At 43.7% G+C, this 23,277-nt stretch overlaps 1 protein-coding gene across 8 annotated transcripts in view; it reads right to left on the bottom strand.

Moving 5' to 3' along the window:
* Nucleotides 1-23,277, bottom strand: part of NCOA6 (nuclear receptor coactivator 6) — a 47,696-nt gene that overhangs the window by 18,199 nt on the left and 6,220 nt on the right. For 6 of the 8 annotated variants that reach the window (XR_012765819.1, XR_012765820.1, XM_075438968.1 and 3 more), the window contains exons 2-11: nt 23,164-23,237; nt 22,400-22,502; nt 16,851-17,003; nt 16,473-16,747; nt 13,274-13,429; nt 12,560-12,682; nt 10,982-11,110; nt 8,456-9,271; nt 5,420-5,566; nt 3,370-4,489 (exon numbers count right to left, since the gene is read on the bottom strand). Coding sequence is in view for 6 of the 8 variants with exons in the window: in XM_075438968.1 (XP_075295083.1) it covers nt 3,370-4,489; nt 5,420-5,566; nt 8,456-9,271; nt 10,982-11,110; nt 12,560-12,682; nt 13,274-13,429; nt 16,473-16,707 (2,726 nt within the window). In the remaining 2 variants the exon portion in view is untranslated. The remainder of the gene's footprint in view (nt 1-3,369; nt 4,490-5,419; nt 5,567-8,455; nt 9,272-10,981; nt 11,111-12,559; nt 12,683-13,273; nt 13,430-16,472; nt 16,748-16,850; nt 17,004-22,399; nt 22,503-23,163; nt 23,238-23,277) is intronic. The other 2 variants (XM_075438967.1, XM_075438970.1) reach the window with 2 other exon arrangements.

Genomic DNA, 23,277 nt, shown 5'->3' on the forward strand with positions numbered 1-23,277 from the left:
CAAACCATATTACTCATGGTGCTTTTGTTACTATATTATTACATCTCAGAAATTATTTCTAAGAAAAAACCAGAATTGTTTTTAGCGTATTTATCAAATTCGCTGCATTTCCACACGCGGTCTGCTGCTCCAAATGCTAACATTTCCGAGGAAGGGTGACAGATGAAAGGCACACTATTCGCTTCTGGAGCAGAAGAAAGTGATCCAAATCAGATTTGAAAGAATCAGCAATTCCAAGGCAGGAAAATGCTGAGCTGGCCTACTGATGCTCGGGGAGCTGAGAGCAAACGAGGCAGCAAGGTATTGCAGCCAGGTTCCACTGCAGCCGCCCTCCTTTTGCTGGGGAATAATCTCAAAAACATTTATAAGGATAGCTCCCTTCTTAATGCCCCTGCAAGGATGGAGTGATTAATATACAGCGCATTACAAAACAAAATGCTGCTCCACATCAGGTGCCAGAACAGCATTCTGCAGGTAGCAGTGGCAAGAGAACGTTCACTGAAAATTTAAGTGTCAGAATAAGAACAAAAGAAATACCACTCTGTAAAGTACACAGAAATCTGATTAAAAACCTTATTTAATAGCTAGGAATTCTTTTGAGTTGCCATAGCTCACCAGCAATGCTGTAATTTAGGTTTCTTTTATTGTGAAAACTTATCAACGAGCAAATAATCTTGCCGGGCTTTGTAAGCTCAGAAGAGAGCTTTTCATGTCCATTTACTGATTTCCCAGGCCACACTGAAGCTGGGTGGTCACCAGTAACACCAATGAAGACAAAAACCTAACAAGGCTTTTCTTTAACGATGGACGGATTTTCTTTTCAGAAGAGAGTGCCAACTCGCCTGCTCCCTCTGAATCCCTTGGCATTCCCAGGGCAAGACAGCTCGCTGCAGTGGTGGTTACTGTTCTTTTATTGGAATCTATTTAGAATTGAAGTGGGTTGGGTGGTTTTCGTTTGGTTGGTTTATTTTGGGGTGTTTTTGTGTGGGTGGGTTTTTTGTTTTTATTTTGTTTGTTTGGGTCTTTTGTTTGTTTTGTTTTGGTTATTTTTTTTTTTTTAACATGTAGCACCAGACCTTTCCCACCTCGAAATACAAGGCCATTTTTGTCTTTGATTTGGGGCAAAAAATCACCCCCACGACTTTCCATGAAAGATGCAGATGACGAATAGTGACACAAGGTTTGCACATTTTACTTTGCTGCCAGTTCTCAGCAGTGCCCACCAGTACCACCCAAACTGTTGTCGGGTAGCGGCTGTGCAACATGAGTGTGTTTGAGACAAAGAAAAAGGCGGCGTGGTTTTGGTTTGAAAGACTTCTGGATAGCTTTGAATGTCAGGTGAACAACAAACAGGAAAATACCTGCTTGCTATTTATTTGAGACTCCCTGCAGGGTTTAGGGTGTCAAAAGCAGCAAGACAACTCACACACACTCTTACAACTCACTCCTGCCAAATTACTTTCACTTGCAATTTCTGGAGTGGCAAAATGAAGACATGTACGTGCCCTCATACACCTCCCTTCCATGTAGCCAAAGACCACCAGAGCTAGAAAGCCCGGCACCTTGTCCTCTCCAGGCTTGCTCCTCAGGGCAGTCCGGTAGCCAGCCGGGCCCGGGCCCGAAGCAGCCCTGCCAACGCACTGCCGAAGCCGGCAAGGCCCAACGCGTCCGGCAATGGCAAGAGACGAGCTGGTATCTCAGTTATGGCTTCCAAGTCACCCCGAAGTTGCATTCTACCCCCACGCTGGGCGCTTGGCTCTAGCCGACTTACTTCAGCCAGGCTCTCACAGCTGGCCAGGGACTGCGTACTCCTTCAAATTTAATCTGAAATCACGCAGCCCGTTTTGCAGCAGCATTGAGCTGACAGGCCATACCATGACCATATGTAATGCTATAGCAGGTATTTCAAAGACTTTTTTCAAGGCCTATTAGAGTGCGTTGCTTTACCTTTGCTATGCAGCATTTCTGCACCTGTAAAATGCACGTAACCCCTCACGCATTTTATTTTAGTACTACTTAAGCCAATTAACGATCATCACAAAAGGTCACTTGCTACAGACGATGCGAGTCATTTCAGTCCAGAACCAAAATGTCTACGAGAAAATTAATTCCATCTTCACAAAGGAATCTTGACATCATGCAGAAAATGCAGGCTAGGGCTACGCACTGAATAACCAAGGGAAAAATAAAATATTAAAGTCGCTTAGTACTTGAATGCCATCCACTCTGTGCACTGAACTGGACATCTGTCTCTGGAAAAGGCAGCATAGACTTCAGGTTAAAGACTTGTAATTATTATTCAGAGGAAGGGGACTGGCAGAACCAGAGCCACATCAGTAGCTTAATGTGCTCTTGCTACCTTTTTGTTTGTTTCTTTGTTTTTAAGAATTTAACTTTGAAATTTGGACATTCCTGTGTTACAATTTTCTGTGCAAAGTTTTTCCATTTTTTTCTAAGGCAAATTGGAAACAGTCCCCAGATTTCCATCAGGAGGACTCCTGTCAACGCCCCTGGGGCTCATCTGCAGCATGAGAATAATCAGCTATCACACATCTGCCTTTACCATCTTAGCTGAGTAATGGTACAGCAGCAGCAGCCTACCACCCTGTGCTGGTATTGGTAGACTGTCAACAGCACAAGATTACAGGATAGTTGGCCAATGAAGAATATGCTGGCCAAAGCAGAATGAAGAGATTCAGCAATCTCCTATTTCCATTACAAGGGTACATTTGTTCATTATCTCCCAATATTATCCACTTGCCTCCTCCCTCTCAAGAGCTGTGCACTTCTTTCCTTCCTAATCTCTCCTTGGCCAGGAAGACCAGCACTGCATGGGCTTGTCATCCTCACACCCAGACAGTACCAGATTCCTCCCTTTAAATTCCAGCTGCAGCTTCAACTAAGAGAGAAGTCCAGCCCAATTCCAGGCAGAAGTATGTCAGGACATACATATAATTCAGGAAACAAAAATCTCTACCGCACTTGTTATAGGGAGGCTTCTAATTCTTCTGAAAGTACTTCCCAACCTTTGACCGTGGCTGTCTTAAAAAAAGGCAGCCTTCTCTTCCAAGGGCTGTGGCACCACGTGCCACACTCTACACTTCCTTTACCCAATAAACGTAAGGAACGGTGCTGTTTAATCGGGTTTATAACCGAGCTGGGATGTTTGCATGGGGTTTTTTTTTAATCTTGAACGAACTTTCCAGTGGCAGACTTGCCAGCGGGTTATCATTTCACTCTCGAGAGAAATTGCTAGAATATGAAATAACACAGGTCCTTTCTCACCCCATTCTTGCTGAAAAAATATTGACAAGCTGCCTGCGGAGCTTCCCCTTGCCCCTTATAAAAACAATGTAATATTGAACCTACGTCGTTTGTTCCAGTTGTTGATTATTTTTCTTCTTCCTTGGAGGCTTCTTCTTCTTCGGCTTGTTGGCATTCTGATTATTTTGTTTGTTGTTCACACCAAAGTGTCCTGCTGATATATCGCTTTGCAGAAGGTTAACCAAGAGTGGACTTGTGAGCGTAACATCTTTATTGACAGGAAAAACAGGATTCTGCCCACAGGAAATCTGATTCCCATTCGGCGTTCCACTAAACCCCGTATTGAAAGGCAGCCCATGGCCAGAGAAATGACCCCCTGAAGCACTGCTGTTTCCTTGCATTGTTTGCATATGAGAAGGCACCATGTTTGGCTGCTGCACAGGAACATCAGGTAACATCTGCGTCAAGTTCACGTCATTATTTGTTGTAGTAGCAGCATCCCCAAGTTGCTGAGATATGTGAGGACCAGGCCCAGCGGGTCTTAAAACTTGCCCTTGAATTCCCATAACCTGAGAAGGATTACCATTCACAGGGCCTTGCTGTGCCATCATCTGCCCAGTGAACTGCACCATGTTTCCTTGCACATTTGGGGTTGGTCCTCTCATCAGCTGAGCTGGCCCCGTCATAACATTGGACTGGTTTTGAGTACTAAAAGGCTGTTTATTTCCTTGCATCTGAGTGGTCATCATCTGTTCCATCATCGAGTTTTGCTGTAACAAGACCTGGCCCTGAGGTCCCATCATCTGATTGTGTGTAGGCATCATCTGTTGTCCCTGCTGGGGAATCATCTGTTTGGGTGGGGTCATCCTTTGGGGAGAAGGACCAAGATTTTGGTTTTGTGGCGTCACCATCATTTGGCCTTGCGGCATGAGCTGAGTTCGAGAAAGTATCATCTGGTTTTGAGGGTTCAGTGATCCCTGAGCCTGAATGTTTACCATCTGTCCTTGAGAGGACACAATTTGCTGATGCATTCCCATAAGCTGAGACTGTGGTCCTTGCTGAGGCTGTCCCTGTATGTTGCCCATGTTAACTTGTGGCACCCCACTAGCACCAGCCTGCTGGTTGTTCATGTTGCCATGAAGTCCCATTAGATTGGTCTGCATCATATTTGGTGGGCCATGTGGTGCTTGCATCTGATTTTGAGGAGGTCCAGATCCTTGGCCACCTTAAACAAAAAATTGCCAGTAAGAAACTGATAGGAGTTGTATAAGAATTTCCACAACTTTTGATGCTAAGTACTCCAAAACTGTTTTCCTCCCTTTTCCAGTGAACTGGAATATCTGACCTATTTGCGGTCCTGTGATGCAATGTTTGATCCTACAGATACACGTTAGTTGCCAAAACAGAACATCATATTTCTCAAAATAAACACTTAGACTGGTACTTCCCATGTACCCCACCGCAGGAGACGCACCAGAAATTTCGTTTCAGTTGTTACCTCTAAGTAAGTTTGAAAATCTTCCATAATATCACCTAACTCAACAGAATAATTCCTAACCAACACAAGCGTCAAAGCTTGAGGTTATTTTATGATGGGCTATAAAACACACACATGTAGAGTACTGATGAAATGACATTATCGGGGTATCCATAATCCAGACAAAAGACTAATCAAATTGTTAAATGGAGACATTTGTGAACTAAAGATTGAATTTTTACAGTACTGACTGTAAGTAGACTTCCACAGCTTTCAAAGGAACTAATATTTTTTTTTTATTTTGTTGTTCTGCTTCTAAGATAACAATGCTCTTTTTTTTTTTTTTCCCCTCTGGACAAGAAGTTCCTTTTGTGTTGTATCTTTAGCTTCCTTAGACTCCAAATTTCCATGCTACTTCCACTCAGCTTCTTAACAGATACTTCTGGATCCTAGTACCACAGTCCTAATCAGTAATAGCTGGGTTGTCTGAAAAATATGAGCAGCTTCCTGCTTTTCTTTTCCTCGTTTTGCAAAACACACAGAATGGCCCTACAGCCCCAGCTAGCTAACTCCCTACGAACGCCGAGAGTTTAATGTTTTGGTATCTCTGTTACGCAAGTAAAGGTGTAACCTTCTACAAAAAAGCAAAAACTGAGGAACAGCCCATTCCAGACAGACCTGTGTGCTGCACGTTTTGGCTGGTTTGCAGCTGCGGCGCTCCGCTGTTCACCGGTGTTCCTGGAGCTGTGGAAGGCACCTGACCTTGCATGAAGTTCTGGCTGGCCTGGCCTGCAGGGAACCCTGGCGGAAGGCGCTTGGGCATTCCTGAACACAAGAATTTTCTTATTAGTAAGTATGGAAAACAGGAAGGGAAAAGAGAGAAAATCGATAACTGGAGTATGATAGGAAGAATCCTTCTGGGTCTGTACTGCCACTTGACAGGTTTAGGCAGAAAGGGGTTTTTGCCAACATACGAAACCCAGTGGAGGCATTTGTGGTTCTGACCTGTGCAATATTCTGCCTAACAAGCTACTATGACTCAGTACAAACTAATTTAAGTGCAAAACTTGCCCTGTAGAGAAGGCGGAAAGTCCGTGTTTGAGTTTTCAGAAGCCAGAAATTAAAGTATCATAGTTTGCTGTTTTCTCCTCTACTGCATGCCGACTCTAAGCAGGGCCTTAACTTACTCCACGTACTCAAACACAAACAACTTGCATTTTTGTTACAGCAATATGCTTCTCTCAACAACAACTCTCACGGCACCACACCAGGTGCACACTCCCTAGCACTCCTTTGCACTGCTGCTGTGCGTACGCGCACTCCGAATAACGTCTCAACCCAAAGTGGGCTGAGTAACCTCGTGAGACAGCACGTCCGGGGCTCCGAACGGCTGCTCATTCAGCTGACCCTGCTATTCCCACTGCAAGAGCAAGCAGGTCTGTCAGGCCCCTACCTGGCACACTGTTCACGCTTTGACATATCAACACATCACCGCTGCCCTGGGACAGAGAACAAAACCTTCCCTACCACCGTGAGTAGCGGCAGCGGCTTTTTAACTCACGGTCAAACAGACGGTGCCACAGACCTAGAAGCAACGCCGTCCTCCCTTCGTTTCCTGACCCACAACACACAGCCAGAATTTGACCTCAGTTCCTTGTCCGGTTACAGCTTTCTTGCACACTTAATTGTATTGCTTCTCTTAATTAATCTGGTCTTAGGTTTGTAATTAACATTCAAAGATAATCAAGTTTACAGGTCAAACAATAAAATACATCTGCAAATACAGAACACAGACGTCTTGAAACACCACATCACCGGACTCCAGTTTTAGTTCTGCTAAACTTTTAGGAAAGTTTTGCATGTAGGACTGTTTGAACTGAGAAAAAAGAAGTGTCAGCTTGACCTATTCCAAATCTAATACACATTCTGATTTGCTAAATTAACTAGGTGAAACGGAAAGCGTTTGAATGTATTCATTTACACTAAACCTTTAAATGCGAATGCCTCAAAAATGAAAAAATCTGTAATTGCAACTTAGTTAACATCATGCAAGATGGCTTCAAAACTGAAAGACCCATACTTACAACTTCATTAACATATAAATTGCAGCAAAGAATAAGCATGCACAGAAGCCAGGCAAAAATCTCAGCAAGCGGAAGCAACACAGCTTGGCTGAAACCAACGGAACCCGGTCTTCTGAAACGAGCTGAGGAAGCAGCTCACGGCAGGATTACTGATTTCAGCAGTAAGGTCTACAGCGAGTCCAAATAACGTATTTTGATAGTTTATTTGAGGTGTCATTTTTAACTCTAAAAAAAGGAGGGTTTTGTTTGTAGTAGGTTTACTTAGAAAAGAAGAACACAGAGGTTATACTATGTAGAGGTCACAGCTATGCTACCTAAAGGAAATGCTTCCCAGTGGGGACATATGGCTGGTGAGGCAAAACTGTAGGAAAATGTCATTATAATAAACAACATACAACTGCTTCCAGATGGAGACAAGGTAAGACACACCACATACAGGGCACTGGCAGATCCTAAGAACAGTCTGGAAGACGAGAACCTTGAAACTGAGACAATCCATCGGAATCAAATTCATCTGAATTCAAATGAGACCCATGGTACAAACAGTGAAAACAAGAAGCTCGTCCAGATCAGCAGACCAAGAAATGGGTATTCCTTACAGCTTTTTTGACAGGTTACAGACGTACAACATCAGAACGCAAGAAACTACAATATATATATATATATATATGTGCTTGTAGGTGGACAAAGAATATGGCTTATATTTTACAAGTACAGAAAGAAAGTATTTCACAGCCTTAAGCAAGGGCTTGTGTACGGGTATCTGAGAGCAGCCTTTCAAGAGAAAGATGAACAAATGAGGGAGCAGAGAGAAGTGCTACAAGTCTGGCACAGAACTACAACAAAAGGCTCAAAGGGAAAAAACACCAAGGACAAAAGAGATCTTGGGATGGACAAATGAAAGTCCTTCACTGTTGGAGAAGAATTCTAGGAGTAGTAAGTAAAAGATGTGAGTGAGGAGGTCTGAGGAGAAACCTAAGACAACACAGCCAAAGAGGAAGTTAAAACATCCCTTCACCTCTTAATTTTAGAATAGGAAGTACGATGGCATGACAATAATAGCTCTTTCATCTTTCATATGGGAAGAAGCTGATGACAAATAAAGACAGGGTCAAGAACAGACATCCACAACTTAGAAAGGAAGATGCAGAATAACATCTCACTTCTGTAGTAGAAAATAGAAATGGTGACAGAGGAAGCTGAAGAGAGAAAGAAAATGTTCATTTGTTTTTATTACACTCTCTTTCTCAACAAAAATCCTACCCCCTTCCCAAAAAGAACAATCCCAAACCAAAACAAAAACCCCACACCATCTCTGAATATCCTGAACTTGCAACAGAAGAATCGGGAAGAGGACAACTGGCAGTCATAACCAGCAACTGCATACAGCGCTTGCTTTCTGCAGCGGCCCAGAGCCTACCCTTCGGTTGTCACTGTGACACTGCAGGTCAGAGACAGGTAGCAGAAATGAAGCGACGCCGATGCTAATTCACCCGTACCCCCTTTACACTCAATCTATGCCTTTATTCCATCTTTTAAAGGACCTTTTCAAAACTAACAGCAACATTAGTTCTAGCCATTTTATGTTTCTTCTCTTGTTAAAATAAAAGAAGGTCTCAGTACTTCTTACCTCCTAAACCAGGGTGTAAACCTTGAGGACCTTGGTTTTGCTGCTGCATCACCATGAAGCTGGGGGGCACGTTCCCCTGCTGCACCATAGGATTACGACTAGGAGAACTGACAGGCTGCTGAAATCCCTGGGGAAGCGTGCTACTCTGGGGAGGCCTTGGTCCCATCTGCTGCTGCGTCTGGTTAACTGTTGGAGATGATGCAGGAGATCCCTGCTGGAAGGAGGAGGGAGAGGAAGCAGGAGACTTGTTGGTCAGGTGGGGTTGCTGTAGTGGTGCGGGAACCCGTGAGGGCCCTCCCTGAAGGCTTTTCATTTGAGGAGCAGTAAACTGGCCAGGATTGCTCATTTGGGGAAAGTTTGAGTGAGCCTGGGAAGCTTGCTGGCTTCCAAAAGGATATGGAGGTGGAGGATGAGTAGGAGTTTGTACTGTTGCTAGAGACGGTCTTGCTTGAAGCTGCTGCTGCATTTGTCCAGGCAACGGGGCCTTTTTCCAACCCTGGTTTACTGTCAATGTACCCAGTGCTCCCTGGGTTGGAGGAGGCTGAAGTGCTCCAGAAGGAAGCTGGTTCCAGCCAGGGGGAACTGGAACCTGTGCTGGTGAAGTAAATGAAGGTCGAATACCCTGCTGTGGCTGCTGATGTGGCTGGGGAGGACGTGTCTGCAACTGCGTCTGCTGCTGTAGCTGCTGAAAGTTGGCTGAGTTCATCTGCCTGTTTACAGGAACTGACTGCATTGAATGGAGCTGGGGAGCTAAAGATCCAGATGGATGATTTTGCTGCTGGATATTTAGCCCAGATAAGAGTGGGTCCATTGCATCTATTAAAATAGTAAAGAAAAGTAAAAAAAAAAAAAACTACTGTAGACAAAACCCACCCCAAAACAAGAAAGTGTAAATTGTTTGCTTGCATTTGCATAAAAATTCATGTTCCAGAGTTCCAATTTCTCCAACAGACAGAACAGGCAATGTACTAAAAGTTTTCACAATGTTTGGGAATCCTGAGAAGCCAGGTCTTATCCATTTACAACCTCTACAATTAAGCACAATAGCTCCACAGCTCTTGCTGCTACAGGCTAATGTAAGCCTTCTACAGTTAGAATCATAGAATCACAGAGTGTCTCGGGTTGGAAGGGACCCACAAGGACCACCGAGTCCAACTCCCTGCTCCTCGCAGGACTACCTGACACTAAACCCTATCACTGAGAACGTCGTCCAGATGCTCCTTCAGCTCTGACCGGCTGGGTGGAATCACCGCTTCCCTGGGGAGCCTGTTCCAGGGACTGGCCACCCTCTCCGTGAAGAACCTTTTCCTCCTGTCCAATCTGAACTGCCCCTGACGCAGCTTCGTTCCCTCTCCTCGTGTCCTGTCGCTGGTCACCAGAGAGCGGAGATCAGCACCTCCCCCCAGTGCCCCCCTTGAGGAAGGTGCAGACGGCGATGGGGTCACCCCTCAGCCTTCTCTTCTCCAAGCTGAACCAGCCCAGTGACCTCAGCCGCTCCTCCCGAGTCCTGCCCTCGAGACCCTTCCCCATCCTGGCCACCCTCCCCTGGACACGCTCCCATAGCTTGATGCCCTTCGTGTCCTGAGGCCCCCAAAGCTGCACCCAGTGCTGGCGGTGGGGCCACACCAGTGCAGTGCGGAGCGGGACGATCCCCTGCCCCGACCGGCGGGCGATGCTGGGCTTGGTGCACCCCGGACACGGCCGGCCCTTTGGCTGCCAGGGCACGCTGGGGACTCCTGGTCAGCTGGCCATCGACCCAGACCCCCAGAGCTCCTTCCGCGGGGCTGCTCCCCAGCTTCTTGCCCCCCAGTTTGTACATATAACCCACTTGTTGGGGCTATTATCCCTAGCAGTTAAAAAAGTGGCATAACAAGGAATTAAGGTAGTATAATAAACTAATATTGCCAGAATACTTAAAATATTTATGAAAAATTCTGTCCATAAGAATAAATACTGCAGAGATCTACAGAAGTTGGCAAGTACTACCACCATCTTATGGAGGGACAAGTAATAAACTCCTCTGTCTTTCTGTAGTCCCAAAATGCAAGTAACTTGTACTGGCAGAACTGTGAAGAATAAACCCCTAAAAACTCACCCCCCCCAGATCCTCAGTCCTTAAACTCCCAGGCTACCTACCCCTCCCGAAGCGCACTCGTGCTCAGTCTGGTGCATGTGCTTCCTGCCAGCGACACCCGCCTCCTCCACCCAACCCCCCTCTGACTGCACCTGAACACCAAGCTCAGTCACAACAGTTCTACTGCAAAAATACCACTGCCGCTGCTCAACACATCTGAACAAAGCACCAAGCAAGCTGATGACTTGTTAGGCACCCAAGTTATCTGAAAAGTTTTGCCAGCCTAACAGGGGCAGGGAGGGTTCCACAGAAAGAGCAACTCCCAGAAAGGGCAGGGGAAATGCGCCAGAACCATTCCCGAGTACTCTTACGAGCACACGGTCAAGCCTGTGAGCTGGAGAATAAAAACTGAAGCACATTTTCAGGTTAGTACTGTGACTAAGTGTTACCACCTGGCTGTGAGGAAGGCCGAGGTGTTCTTGGCTGCAGCTCAGCACTAGCACCACTCGCCACCATAGAGGAGGGCACATTTCCACTCTGGGACATCATGACAGCCGCAGCATTGCTCATTCTTATTAAACCTTCAAAAATAAAAATGAATATTATCAAGTGTTGCAGTCTTTACACAGAGAAGAATTTTAGATTATTTTTTTTTACAAGAAAAAATTGTATTTGTTAATAAAAAATTGCGTTAGACTAAGAATTGTTCATCCGAAATGACCTGAGGACACATATCTCTGCCTGAAAGGTTGGATTCCCTGTTAGAAAGCAAACAAGGTCATGCTGAAGCTTTTCCTGTAGCACCAAACCTTTAAAAAGGCTACAGAAGGAAACATCACCGACTCCTGACTTCTTTGTGCCTGACTTGCCACTACAGTCCCCGAGTGCCAAGACTATATCAAGGCTCTACAGGTACTCAGATTTTTACAAAATCTGATAGAAAGTAACTGAGGTGTTGTAGGAGAGAAACATTTCCATGTTGCACTTCCACGGGCTGCTGTTTTATAAAATGGCTTATACTGTTGAGCTGTTGGTGATGTTGCAATATTTATACTGTTTACCTGCAGAGAGGAAACGAAGCTCACGATCGTCACAGTGCAGATTAGAGCAGCCACTTTCAGAGTAAACTTTTCTTTAAATGTTTTACATTCCTTGTTAAACACAATGGTTTAATTACAGTTTAATCAGGGTTCTACAGAGGTGAAATGTTCCCTCCATTCCTTCTCACCAACAGCCACACACGCATGTTACATGAACTATGACAAAAAACGCTCCCGGTTTTTTAAATTGCTTTAAATCCTGTTTACTCAGATAATAATTAGTTTATTTTGCCTTAGGATTCAGCTATTAAAATAGATTACGTAGTAGCTTTCTTTTAACTCTTCATAAAATCTGACTTTTATAGTTAAACATTACTTACCATGCACACACAATGCTGTAAAACGCAGAGTTTCATAAAACTACACCTCTCCACAAAAATTAATTCCTATGATGATATCTCAAACGTTTCTCAGAAAATAGAGACTAACAATGACAGTGTCCTGTCCTTCCCCTAATTATAATGGATTTAAACTAAAACAGTTTATTATTGTACACTGAATAAAGGCTCACGCTCTTTTTCGTAAATGTAGCCAAACAGAAAACTGTGATGATCTGCGCACGTCAAAGTGAATTCACTATACCACACTCATCTGCTTTAAGTGTTTATGTAAAAAAAAAAAAATAAAGATCCAAAGCACCAAAATGAAACAAAGCCCCAAACCACCTCAAATCCCCCAAAAAACCCCAAACCAAACCAGTCTGCCCCACCCAAACCACTCAAACGTTTGTGGGACAAAATGCAGCCAACTATTCAGTTTACATAATATGAGGCACAGTCTGGCAGTACAGAAACACAAACACACATTAACCAAAATGGCAAATGTAATTCTGCAAACAATAGTTGCTATCATCAGTGAAATTTTATGATTAGCTTAGCAACAGATTTCAAAGTGTATAAAGCTAAAGCAATAAAATCCGGAGGGATTTACCTTGTCCCCCCTGCATGGGAAACGCTGTTTCCATTCGCACTGAGCTGCCCGCTCCCAGGGGCCCATTGATTCGGACATCCTGGCTTCTGTTCTGAGCTAACGCTAAATTGATAGCGCCTTCCCCTGCAAGTAAGGCACAGTGTGGGTGAACGGAACCATACACAGAAAAGCAGAACACAGAGATTTTCAGAAGGACATTTAAAAGATGTCAAGGAAGGAACAACAAATTTTACCTATAATGCCCCCTTTTGAAGGACAGTTCTGCACCACACTACCCGTATCTTCTGGATTTCAATTTTAAGAAGAGCAAATACCATGACAAGCATTAAATGCCCTTGGTTTCATCCTGACTGTGCTCTTGGACAGTTGTCCAGAACAGATATCTTAAATCGTGAAATCCACTGAAAACTTGTTTTTAAGAAAGCCTCACAAGAAACATGTAGGGGGAAAAAAACAAACTTACAGCACACTTTGCTAGCTAACACTCAAAAAACATTTTTCAGGGGGTTTTCTGATGCTCAGAGGATTTTCAGCTATCATTTCTATTAAATGTATTCTTGAAAGAATAAAAGTCTTGAGCTACCTTTTCACTGAAGTCATTCTCCAAATTACTAAATTAGAAGATTTACAACATTAACCAAGTACACAAAATCACTTGCTGAGTATACTTAAATTTAGCTTAGGGCCTTTGGAGGCAAATTAGGTGTGAAATACCTTCAATCTGAACTGAGAGAATTCCCAGGTCACGAAGCTGTTGGTTGTTATTCTGAGCCAGAATTCGCAGCCGCTCAGCAGCTTCACGGGGTATGTTGAAGGTGACGCGGACACTGTTCCAAGGCTCTATCTTCTGCAGTTTTAACTTGTCAGATTCTTAAAAGAAAAATGGTCAGAGTCAGCACAAAGGCAGTTTTCAAACACATGTGATGAAATGACTTGGTAAAAAAACACAGCTGAAAAAACTGAAACAATTATTTGTCTCTGAAAATCACCAGTGGTTAGTCTCAGGTACCAGCTTCTCCAGCACCAGCGTACACTGATGGATACCACCAAACCACTTCAGGTATTTTCCAAAAATTAGCAATATAAAAACTAGCCAACCGATAACCAACACAACAGCCAACACAATCACTTGATAGTATTACTCAAAAATTGAAATATTCCATGGATAAACTACTTTGGAAAGATAGGAAAATATCTAATGAACCAGATTTAGTAAATCTGTTCGTGAACCAGAAGGACGCGTGAAAAAAAATGACTACAAGAATTAAACCCTCATTCTTGAAATATTTACTCTACAAATGCTTGTCACACCATCTTTTTTGCTTTTTTAGGCCAGTGCCAACAGAGTCCTTGCAGTATTTCATTAATTTCCACCATATTATTTACTTTTTCTGAATATCCATGTTCAATCCACTGCAAAAAAGCATATTAAAATTGTGCAAAATATTTAATTGCAGGTTTTCTGAAAACCTACTCTGCATAAGAGTGTTTCTATATAGATCAGTTGTTTTAAAAGTAATAGATGTGAATTAGCAAAAAGGTAGGGCAGTCATGTTGGACATATTTAGCTGAAGCGGTACCTAACTAAATTATTGCTGCAAAAAGCATTTAAGGATAATTAAAAATATGTTCCTTATAAAGGTTTATAAGCTTCCAGTTTCTAGCTTTCAGAAAAGGAAGTCCCTTTGAAAACAGTCAACATTGGCCCAAATTATCACAGCCAGTTCTTCCACCATAACATCAGATTTACTAAAAGTTTGCTAACTTGTTAACTCCGAAGTACGTGTCATTTAAGAATGCCAATAACCCATTCCTATTTCGGAATCTCTTGTCCTTAACTAAATCACCAAGTCCCTTCTGCTGCTACAGTAATGGTACTATTAAATTCATCCTCTTTCTACCTATAAACATATTTTTGGCTGGAAACGTGACAGGAGTAGTTTTAAAACCTCCTTTTGTGTAGGTTTGAACAGCCCTATATTTACTGTTATTAGTGTTCCAACATTCTACAGATAAAAATTGCACTATCAGTTTCAGTATTTCCAGGTACCCGAGTACCTGAGCCTCTCATTTTTCAGACATTGCATCTGCTAAGTCTAAACCAGTGTTATTTACTAACTCGACATTCTGAGTATCATATTTTACTCTGAATCAGTTTAAAAAACTTGTCACGCTGATAATTTTCAAATTAATTTGACATTGATTTTTAAAAGTTGCTTTCTGCTTTCTCAGTTGAGCTCTGCATCATGTTTATTAATCCTGCCATTAATATTTATAACAAACCCAGCATGCACATGCCCCCATATAACAAAGGCAGCTCCGTACAGCTACAGATCAGACTTCTTTCCATTCAAAAACTATGCAAGCCATCTACGGTATCAACACACACCCTTTTACACCAGTAACTATCTGTTAGTTTTATGTCTGCTTCCAAATGCTCATAAGATACAGCTCAAAGCAGTGGTCATTCTTCACAGCATTTTTGTCTTATCCCAGCATTTCATCTCCCCAGGGGATAACGACAAGGGCCCCAACAACGGACGTCAGACTCAACTGACTACGGCTGGACAAAATGGGAAGAAAAGAACAAAGTGACAAAGAAATTCAGCCTGGGTATTCAGAAACCATAGGTTATTTTTCTGAAAAGGTATTTTACATTCTTAAAAATCAAGCAATGCAATCAACATTTTGAAGTGTAACCTAGAAAATTAGTTTTGTTTAAACACAAAGACTACCCGCCTGACGAAGAAAGGTGGGTTCTGCATCGTACGGTGCGATTTCAAAAGCCCATGCAACAGAAGAGGAGTGTGCTAGCAGGGTGCCCTATAGCTGTCAGGAAAAGCTTGGTTCACCACCAGCAGAAAGAGGGAGAGGGAGAGCGTACGGGCAGTTATGGTGCTTTTAGACTGCAGTTACATGACACCAGGCCAAGTCAGACCAGTGCTGCTGCAGTCCCAGTCTCCAAGGCTCTTCTGCTTATGTGTTCCTGCCACCACACTTACGGCAACCACCTGGCTTTACCTGTTTCTATAGCAAACGGCACTAATGGCGAGAAGCGAAGCCGTTACCCTGACCGTTCAGGTACCACCAGATGAGGGGCATTGCTGGGGAAACTGGCAGTGGGGAGGGAGTGTGTCGCTGACCCAACACACTGACCCAAACCATCACAACGCCGCACCCCCAGCAAGGGAGGGCCGTCTGTGGACAACGATTGTGCTTGTAGAAGCAGGACTACGTAACGGAGCAGCTACAAGTAATCACCGTCAGACCCTCTGCAAAGACGCTCAGCCAGTGGGCAGATGTCTTTTTCCAGATCTAGACGTACTGGTAAATACGTTATTGTCCCCAAAGCCGTTATCACTCGCTAGCTCCACAGCTGTCCCCAGACCTTGGTGGGCATACAGGGGTACGTGAGCGCACTCCATGTCCTCCATCAGAAAAAAAAATTAAAAATCAGGTAGGGCAGGTCAACGTAGCGGCAACCAGGCAGTAACACCTTGAACTGACACAGTTTCTTGAGAGTGAACCTATTCTCAGATGAACTGCAGTGGCTGAAACTGGATGGGTTTGGCAGTAAAACACCTTCTGTGTGGACAACCCTGGTTTCCTTTTGATGTAAGAGAGCGGCGTGTAATGGAGGGAAATGAAACAGAAAAAACCAAGTAAAACATGGGAACTGAGTAGGAATAAATGAACTCACTAATGAAATCAGTTTTAAACAGTAACACAACTGCAGAAACTTGTACTCCGTGTCTCTGAGAAGAACTCCCAAGTTCACTACGAATAACCCCACCAAATCTCATTACAAACAACGTAACTCGAAAACAATATAACCTATTTCTTTCTACAAGCACCCTGACTACATAAACAAACATTTTAAGGACAACTGAAAAATGACAAGAAGGTACATTACCCATGTGTAGCAGGCCAGGCACATTCTCCAATATGACGTCTAGTTTCTGCTCAAAGTCTCTGTCACCTATATTTCCCTTAAAAGCTAGAAAGATCGTGGAATCCTCAGGAGCAGCCTCCTGTTTCAGTTCATCTTCCTCCAGTCCTGAATCAAAATCCACCTCTAAGTCTTCCATAGCTGAGGAGTACAAGGAGGCACATGTATCCTTTAAGTTCGGTAGGTCATCCAAAACCATTGTTTCCAACAATGGGAGCCTGTCAGACGTTAAGATGATGCTTGGAAGGGAAAAAAAGAATCATACTAAGTATAGTAGTAAGTGTGTAAAGACATTATCAACTGTTTTCAACGGCACATTAGATGATTGACAGAAAAACCTACCAGGTGACCCAATGCTAGGGTCTGTGTGACAAACTGGGTGACTTTGCAAACCATGGCCATTGCAGTCTCCAAGCTGTTGGGCCACTAGAACAAACAGAATTGGTTTCCTGACAGAATCCTCCTGCACGTGACTTGAGAAGTATTCCAGCTGACCTAAATGATAGTCGGGTAGAAAGGAAGGTAGAGGGGAGAGACAAAAAAAAAAAAAAAAAAAGAAAGAAAAGAAAATCAATTACATTCATTTCCATATCGTGCAGACGCCAAGCAAGCACCCAGTAACCCAGGACCAATTCTGCAGTGCCGGACTGCCAGGAAATTATAAGACTTACAGCAGCACTTTAATTATAGAAAGAGGAAAACCCACCAAATTTAGTTCTAGCGACTGCAGATGCAGTAGGCACTCCTCTGTCCAGCAAAGCAGTTGGAAAGCCATAGCACATTTTTACCAGGAGAAATTTAGCATTTGACAAATATTTTACTGGCATCCAGGGAAATCTCAGGCATACTATGCCTCCTTTCTCAAAGTCTTGTAAAGATCTAGGTGTTTTCAGTTGCTTATGCACGTTACGACCTGAAATTTGCCCCCCCTGTGCTGCTCCACAACTCCCCCCATGTCCCCGTAGAGCTTGGATAAGAATTCATTCAGTATATCGAGTCACACACCTGGTGTTTTTTAACTTTATAAAACATCTAGGCTTTGCGATACATTTTACTTGACATTAGGACAGTAATCTAAGCTGTCATCTGTACAGAAGTACAGCCTACCATAAAAGTCACCCCTACAACTACGGTGAACAATACCAATATTTAGTTCAGATACACATTTTTCGAAGCCAACACAAGACGTCACGAGGGCTACGGTGCCAACTCCTCCAGGCGAGACCTCCATTCTCACACTCAGCGCTTTGCAAGTGTTGCTAAATGACTAAAACCGTCTACACCAAGAACCAAAGCTGCTGTCATACCCAAGCAGGGGACCTGTTCCTGACCACCGCTGCCAGAAACAAATCTATTCAACAGCCAGGACTATCAAGACCTCGTAACTCCAAAGCTGTTGGTATTCAGAACAAACCACCAAAAATGTTTTGTTTGGGACAACGTATCCTTGAATAAAATACAGATTGGGGTTTTGGCCGAGGTTCAAGTTCCCAACACAAATTAAAAGCACAGCTCTGAGATTAAAGGTGAGCTGCAGATACTGGCCAGAGAACAGCCTTTTCTAATAAAAAAGGTAACGATGTTAGACAAGCTTAGATTCAGCTCTATGTTGTTTGCACGCTCTCACAACTCTGCTGAAAGGACAGTATTACACATGGAAAAACAAGGACTCGGCAGTCACAAAATGCCCGCAGCTTTTGGTCAGGTCTCTACGGGCACACTCACTGTCTGTGATTTCACAAAATATGATTTTTTTTTTCCTCCCTTGCAACCCTACATCACGCTAGGCAGGCTAAATGGCATTAATGAATAATCACCTATTTCACATATAGTTAATCCCTTCGTACTGCAGCGCCAGCCCTTCGTTCTCACACACGACTCAAATCTCAGATTAAAACCAAAGCTACTTTTGTCTCACAAGCTCTTCTGCAGTCCTGCAACAGGAACTAAGTAAAAATGTTGCACGGTCACAGATCTATTTTCATAGTGCTTGCATAAGTTACTTATTATTACCATGAAAATTTTAAAGATGGGGAATAGGGACAAAAATTTTAAAAATTCATTACCAGGTGAACATGGAGGCAACTAAATCTTCTTTTTTTTCCCCAGACTCCTTGCTGCTCAGCTCCGTATCTAAATTGCAGGTCTGAGTGTTGAGCACTTCCATTAAGTCAAACTACTCAGTTTCACTTCAGGTGCCCAGAAAACGAGAATGACAATTAATAACCACCTGTGAAAAGCTGTTTTAATTGATTTTCACACACAATTTCTTGGACAGGGAACTTCCTTACCAGAGCTGGCTTTACACCAACCAGGAGAGACTCCCTTCTCCTTCTGCATTCCTACCTCCTTCGTTACCCATACACTGGGTTCAGGGAGAAAAGAGCTTGGAGCCCTACACAAGTAATCTTTCTAATGATCAAGCACAGTCATTCTGTGCACTGAATGAGGTAAGCATCCTGTGAAATATAAGCACTATATTTTGAAGAAAATTACATGGAGAATTATTTATCTGAAAATCTTGAGTCAGTTTTTCAGGGAGAGAGATCTCATCTCAAGATGCAGGCTCTGACGTATTGAAAACCCACAATTCCTTGGAGGGGACAGTGTGTTCCACATGCAGCAAGAAACATGAGTATTTCTGACAATCCCTGCCACCAAAGACAGATATTTCTTCTGTAAGAACACAAACTTTTCAAATCTTTCTTTTTAATGGAGATGTCTGAAGCACCCATCTCCTCCACGTAAGAGCAGAAGACCCCCAGACTGCTCAAACCGCGGTTTTAAAGACTTCCTGAAAACGCTGCAGCTTGGACCAGGTTCCACGAACCTTGCCTCAACATGCCAAAATCCAACAGGATTTGTTGAAAAAATGGCCCTTCATGAACACTACTAAAACATAGATCGCTAAATCACAAAGGGCCACAGGCCTTTTTTTATTTGACTCAGAAAATCATAGGACTGCAGGGAAAGCTTGAGATAAGAAAAAACAAAACAGGATTGAGCTTTAATTTTTACTTTCTGGATAAGAACGTGTAGCTACAGCTCCCTTTGTAATTTTTCTTCACGTTATGCTCCCCAATGATCTCCCCTCTCTCCCTCTCACACAGGCAGTTTAGTCCGTTCCTATATTCAGGTATAATTCATCTCAAGCACGACAGGAGGAAGTAATGATTTGCGAAATGCTCCTCTTCAGGCAGAGCACAGCACGCCGTCCATCTCAAAACAAATGAATCCCAGCTGCATCCCTCGTCCTAACAGATTCTGTAATCTCCTGTTATAGGGTTGACTTCCATAAATCACGAGCCAGCACGTGACCACAATTAGCACTCAACACTCTTCCACAGACACACAAAAGGCCTTTAGCACAAGCACACACAGGTAAAACTCTGGCTGTTCAACAATGCCTGTAAACTAACCGAACCCCCAGCAGGCTACAGGGTATCTCTGACACGCAAGAGCCGTACCTGAACCGATCTGCACAACCACAGCAGATGTCATGAACTTGAACATTCACGCTCTCCCGGCAGCACAAAGAGGTCTCTGAATGTCATCCTCCGTGCAAAGAACACGCGTGGCCTCCTTCCTGCCCCTGCACCCTGCTGTTCTAGAGCTTCCAATTTAGTATTTCCCATTACACAATTGTTTCTGGGAAGTCAGAGCAAGTCCAGTGCTACCACGTGGCAACCATCTACCCATGAGCCTGGCCTGGGATGGGCTACAGCAGCATGACAAGTATTACACCTGTTTCTAATAAAGTTAGTCTTATTCAGTATACTCTAATTATTAAAAATACATAACTGAAGTATGAAAGGCAGGGATAAACAGCCAGATAACAGACAAATAATGAAAATGCACCTGTAGTGTTGTGTTGGGGTAGGTGGTGGCAGGGGACAGCCCATGAAGACCAAAATGTCCAAAGTGAAGGACACAGGGCACACCCAGGGCCTGCTGGGGACTGGAGCTCCCGGGTACACTTAGCATGAAACAACTGATCGACCAAAACGTGCAAGACTGAGGCTATCCAGAGGAAAATTCCCGTAGGATACAGCGATGCCACAGTCTAGAGCTGGGCTGACAGACAGCTGGGTCCCACCGCACACCACGGGGAACACAGCAGGCAGTCTGTCATGCCATGCACTGTCCTCACCCACGGCCCCGACAGCGAGAGGAAGCCGGCACGACAAATGCTTAGAAAATCCCGTCCAGTCCCTGGGAGAGACGGGATTAGAGCAAAATCCGAAACAGCCAGTTGTCGCTGGCTGGGGAGCAGCTGAGCGCCAGACAGCCAGCAGGCCCTGCCGTGCCGGCACCGCCCGATGAAGTGCTGGTCTTGGGAGCTGAAAAAATACAGAGAAAGCAAAAAATCCAACCCCTTGTATATTTGTATCCTCATCCCAAGACCTGCTCAGCTGCTCCAAACTTAAGGCTAGGTCAATCTGTTTCTTGAACAGAAGCTGAAACCTCTTGTGTTGCTTTACTCGAACCAACGCACTTCACAAAGCGAGTAAACCAAAGCCAAGCTTCGTCCGAGGTTCGCTGCCGCACAGCCTATTGATTTACACGCTGTTTATACATTTCAGGCAACTCCGAATAAACACTTTCACAGCTGATGTCACACCAGAACACGCACCCTCTCAAAACAAATACACAGGGAGCCCAATTAAATAAGAAGTACTAAAATCCTGCTCCATGTCTGAAAAAGTACTCTTCCAAATGACACAAAAGATTGGAAAGGGTAAGAGCAGAAGGAAGGACGGACCGATATCCTTCACCAGCCGACAGCAGTGAGCACTGAGCAGGGTTCTCATCCTCACACTGACCATTATTTAAAGCTGCAGTAGGGAAGAGGAAGAAAAATCAGTCCAGAAGTGAGACTACAATCAAGTGCCTTAGGGAATCCAGAACTGAGAGTGAGGAGAAAAAGTCTTTGAAAGCAGCAGCAACATAATTTCCGTAGGACACAGAACCCTCACTGCTTCTGCCCTCATTGAAAAATGGTTTTCAAGCAACTTAATGGGGGGGGGAGGGGGGAAGGGAATTAGAAAAAAAAAAGCATGTCTTGAATAATACACTTGAAAGCTTTTTTGTTTCCTTTGGTTTAGGTCCCAGTGAGAAAATATGTAAAGGTATTTATACTAAGTTTTTCAGGATGGGGACGGAGGAGGTTCAGCATTGCCAGAATACTGTGGAGAAGACGGCTTTCTCTGAATACAGAACATACACACACGTGCACCCACACAGGCACACTTTTAGTGTAGCACCTGTAAAACCCAGAAACACTCTCATCATAACACTGGTTTTGTTGCAGATTTGTGAACAGTGTATTATCCTCCTACAACTGTTCCAACCCTTTTCTTGCCTAGCATAGTGATCTTGGAGCTTGTTAAATCTGACCAGCAAATAAACCTATATATATACAACCATTCTATGATACAAAGATTAAAATGACATCATTGTTTTTGGCAAAAATACACACACACAAAAAGAGACTTAAATTCTAGACAAGTTTCATATTGCTACACAAGGAGATTAAACAAGGCTAAGAATCACTGTTAAAATATGAAAGAATACCTAAAAATAAACATGTAGTAAAGTTCTCTCTGAAACAACTTAGCTAGGGGTAGTTCCACTCATCTGGAACTTCAGACTTTGGCATTAAAGAGGGATAACACCACAAAAGTGTCCCAGCCGTCCTCTCTGGGAGGAAGGTCTAAGAGCCACGAGTCTGATGGCAAATGCCCACAGCCCTCTGTGGCAGACTGAAAAGTCAGCTCTGGGACAGCCCAGCCCTGCAAACACGCAAACACCAGAGGCAAGGACATACTAGTTGGACGGTTAGGAGGAGAGTATCTAAGAACCAGAGATATCTGAATGCTTATTTTACCCACCAAAACAAATTCCAAAACTTCAGTATTCTGTGGCGTGCAACAGGTCTTCAGGTAATTCCAGACGTGCAAACATGGTGAAACAGCAACTCCCCAAAATGTAATCCTGAAAGAAAACCATCATGTTTCATCAGACAGTGATGCAAAGTGACAAAAATACTGAATATAACACAGTGAACACCTTGATTTTTAATAAGCAGTTTGGCACCAAATCCAACTCTCTCCTTAGCAATATAAAAAGCACGTGTTACTATAGCCAACTATTAACAGCAGAACTGAGGATCTACAAAAATCAACCTTTCACTTGAGGCAAAAAAGGGAATACTCCCTTCAGCTGGAAATAACATTATATTCTTCTAAGCAGGACAAGTCTCATCTAGAATAATGTATTTAAGTCTTAAGACAAACTCATCTAGATTAAATTAATCTTCAGAAAAGAGAAACTGGCACAGCTAGGATGCACTTGAGCTCACCCTAAGCAGGCACCCAAACTGGCTGAGGGTAAGCTCGTTCCAGAAACGCATTACAAGCCCACCCAACCACCTCAGGGGGACGTTTTTATTGCAGGTGGCCATGAAAGCGAGGTGAATCCGTCCCCAGAACCCACTCCTGTTCATGGTCTCACCAAGCTGCACTCCAGCTTCTCAGGGTACTGAAAACGCAGCAGTAAAGCCAATGTGTTCAGTGAAAACAACACACCTCCCCTCAAACCAAGATGGTTTCTACTAACATCCCAGTGCTGTTGTTCAAGCAAATTTTCTGCTTACATGCCTGCCTGCTCATCAGTGGGGAAGGGCACCAGCCAAAAACAAACTGGGGAAGCAGAAGAGGGAAGAAGACTCTGAAAGACACAGCAGAAATTTGCTAGTAAAATCGCTTTG

The sequence above is a fragment of the Opisthocomus hoazin genome, chromosome 18 (assembly GCF_030867145.1).
Source record: "Opisthocomus hoazin isolate bOpiHoa1 chromosome 18, bOpiHoa1.hap1, whole genome shotgun sequence".
NCBI lineage: Eukaryota > Metazoa > Chordata > Aves > Opisthocomiformes > Opisthocomidae > Opisthocomus > Opisthocomus hoazin.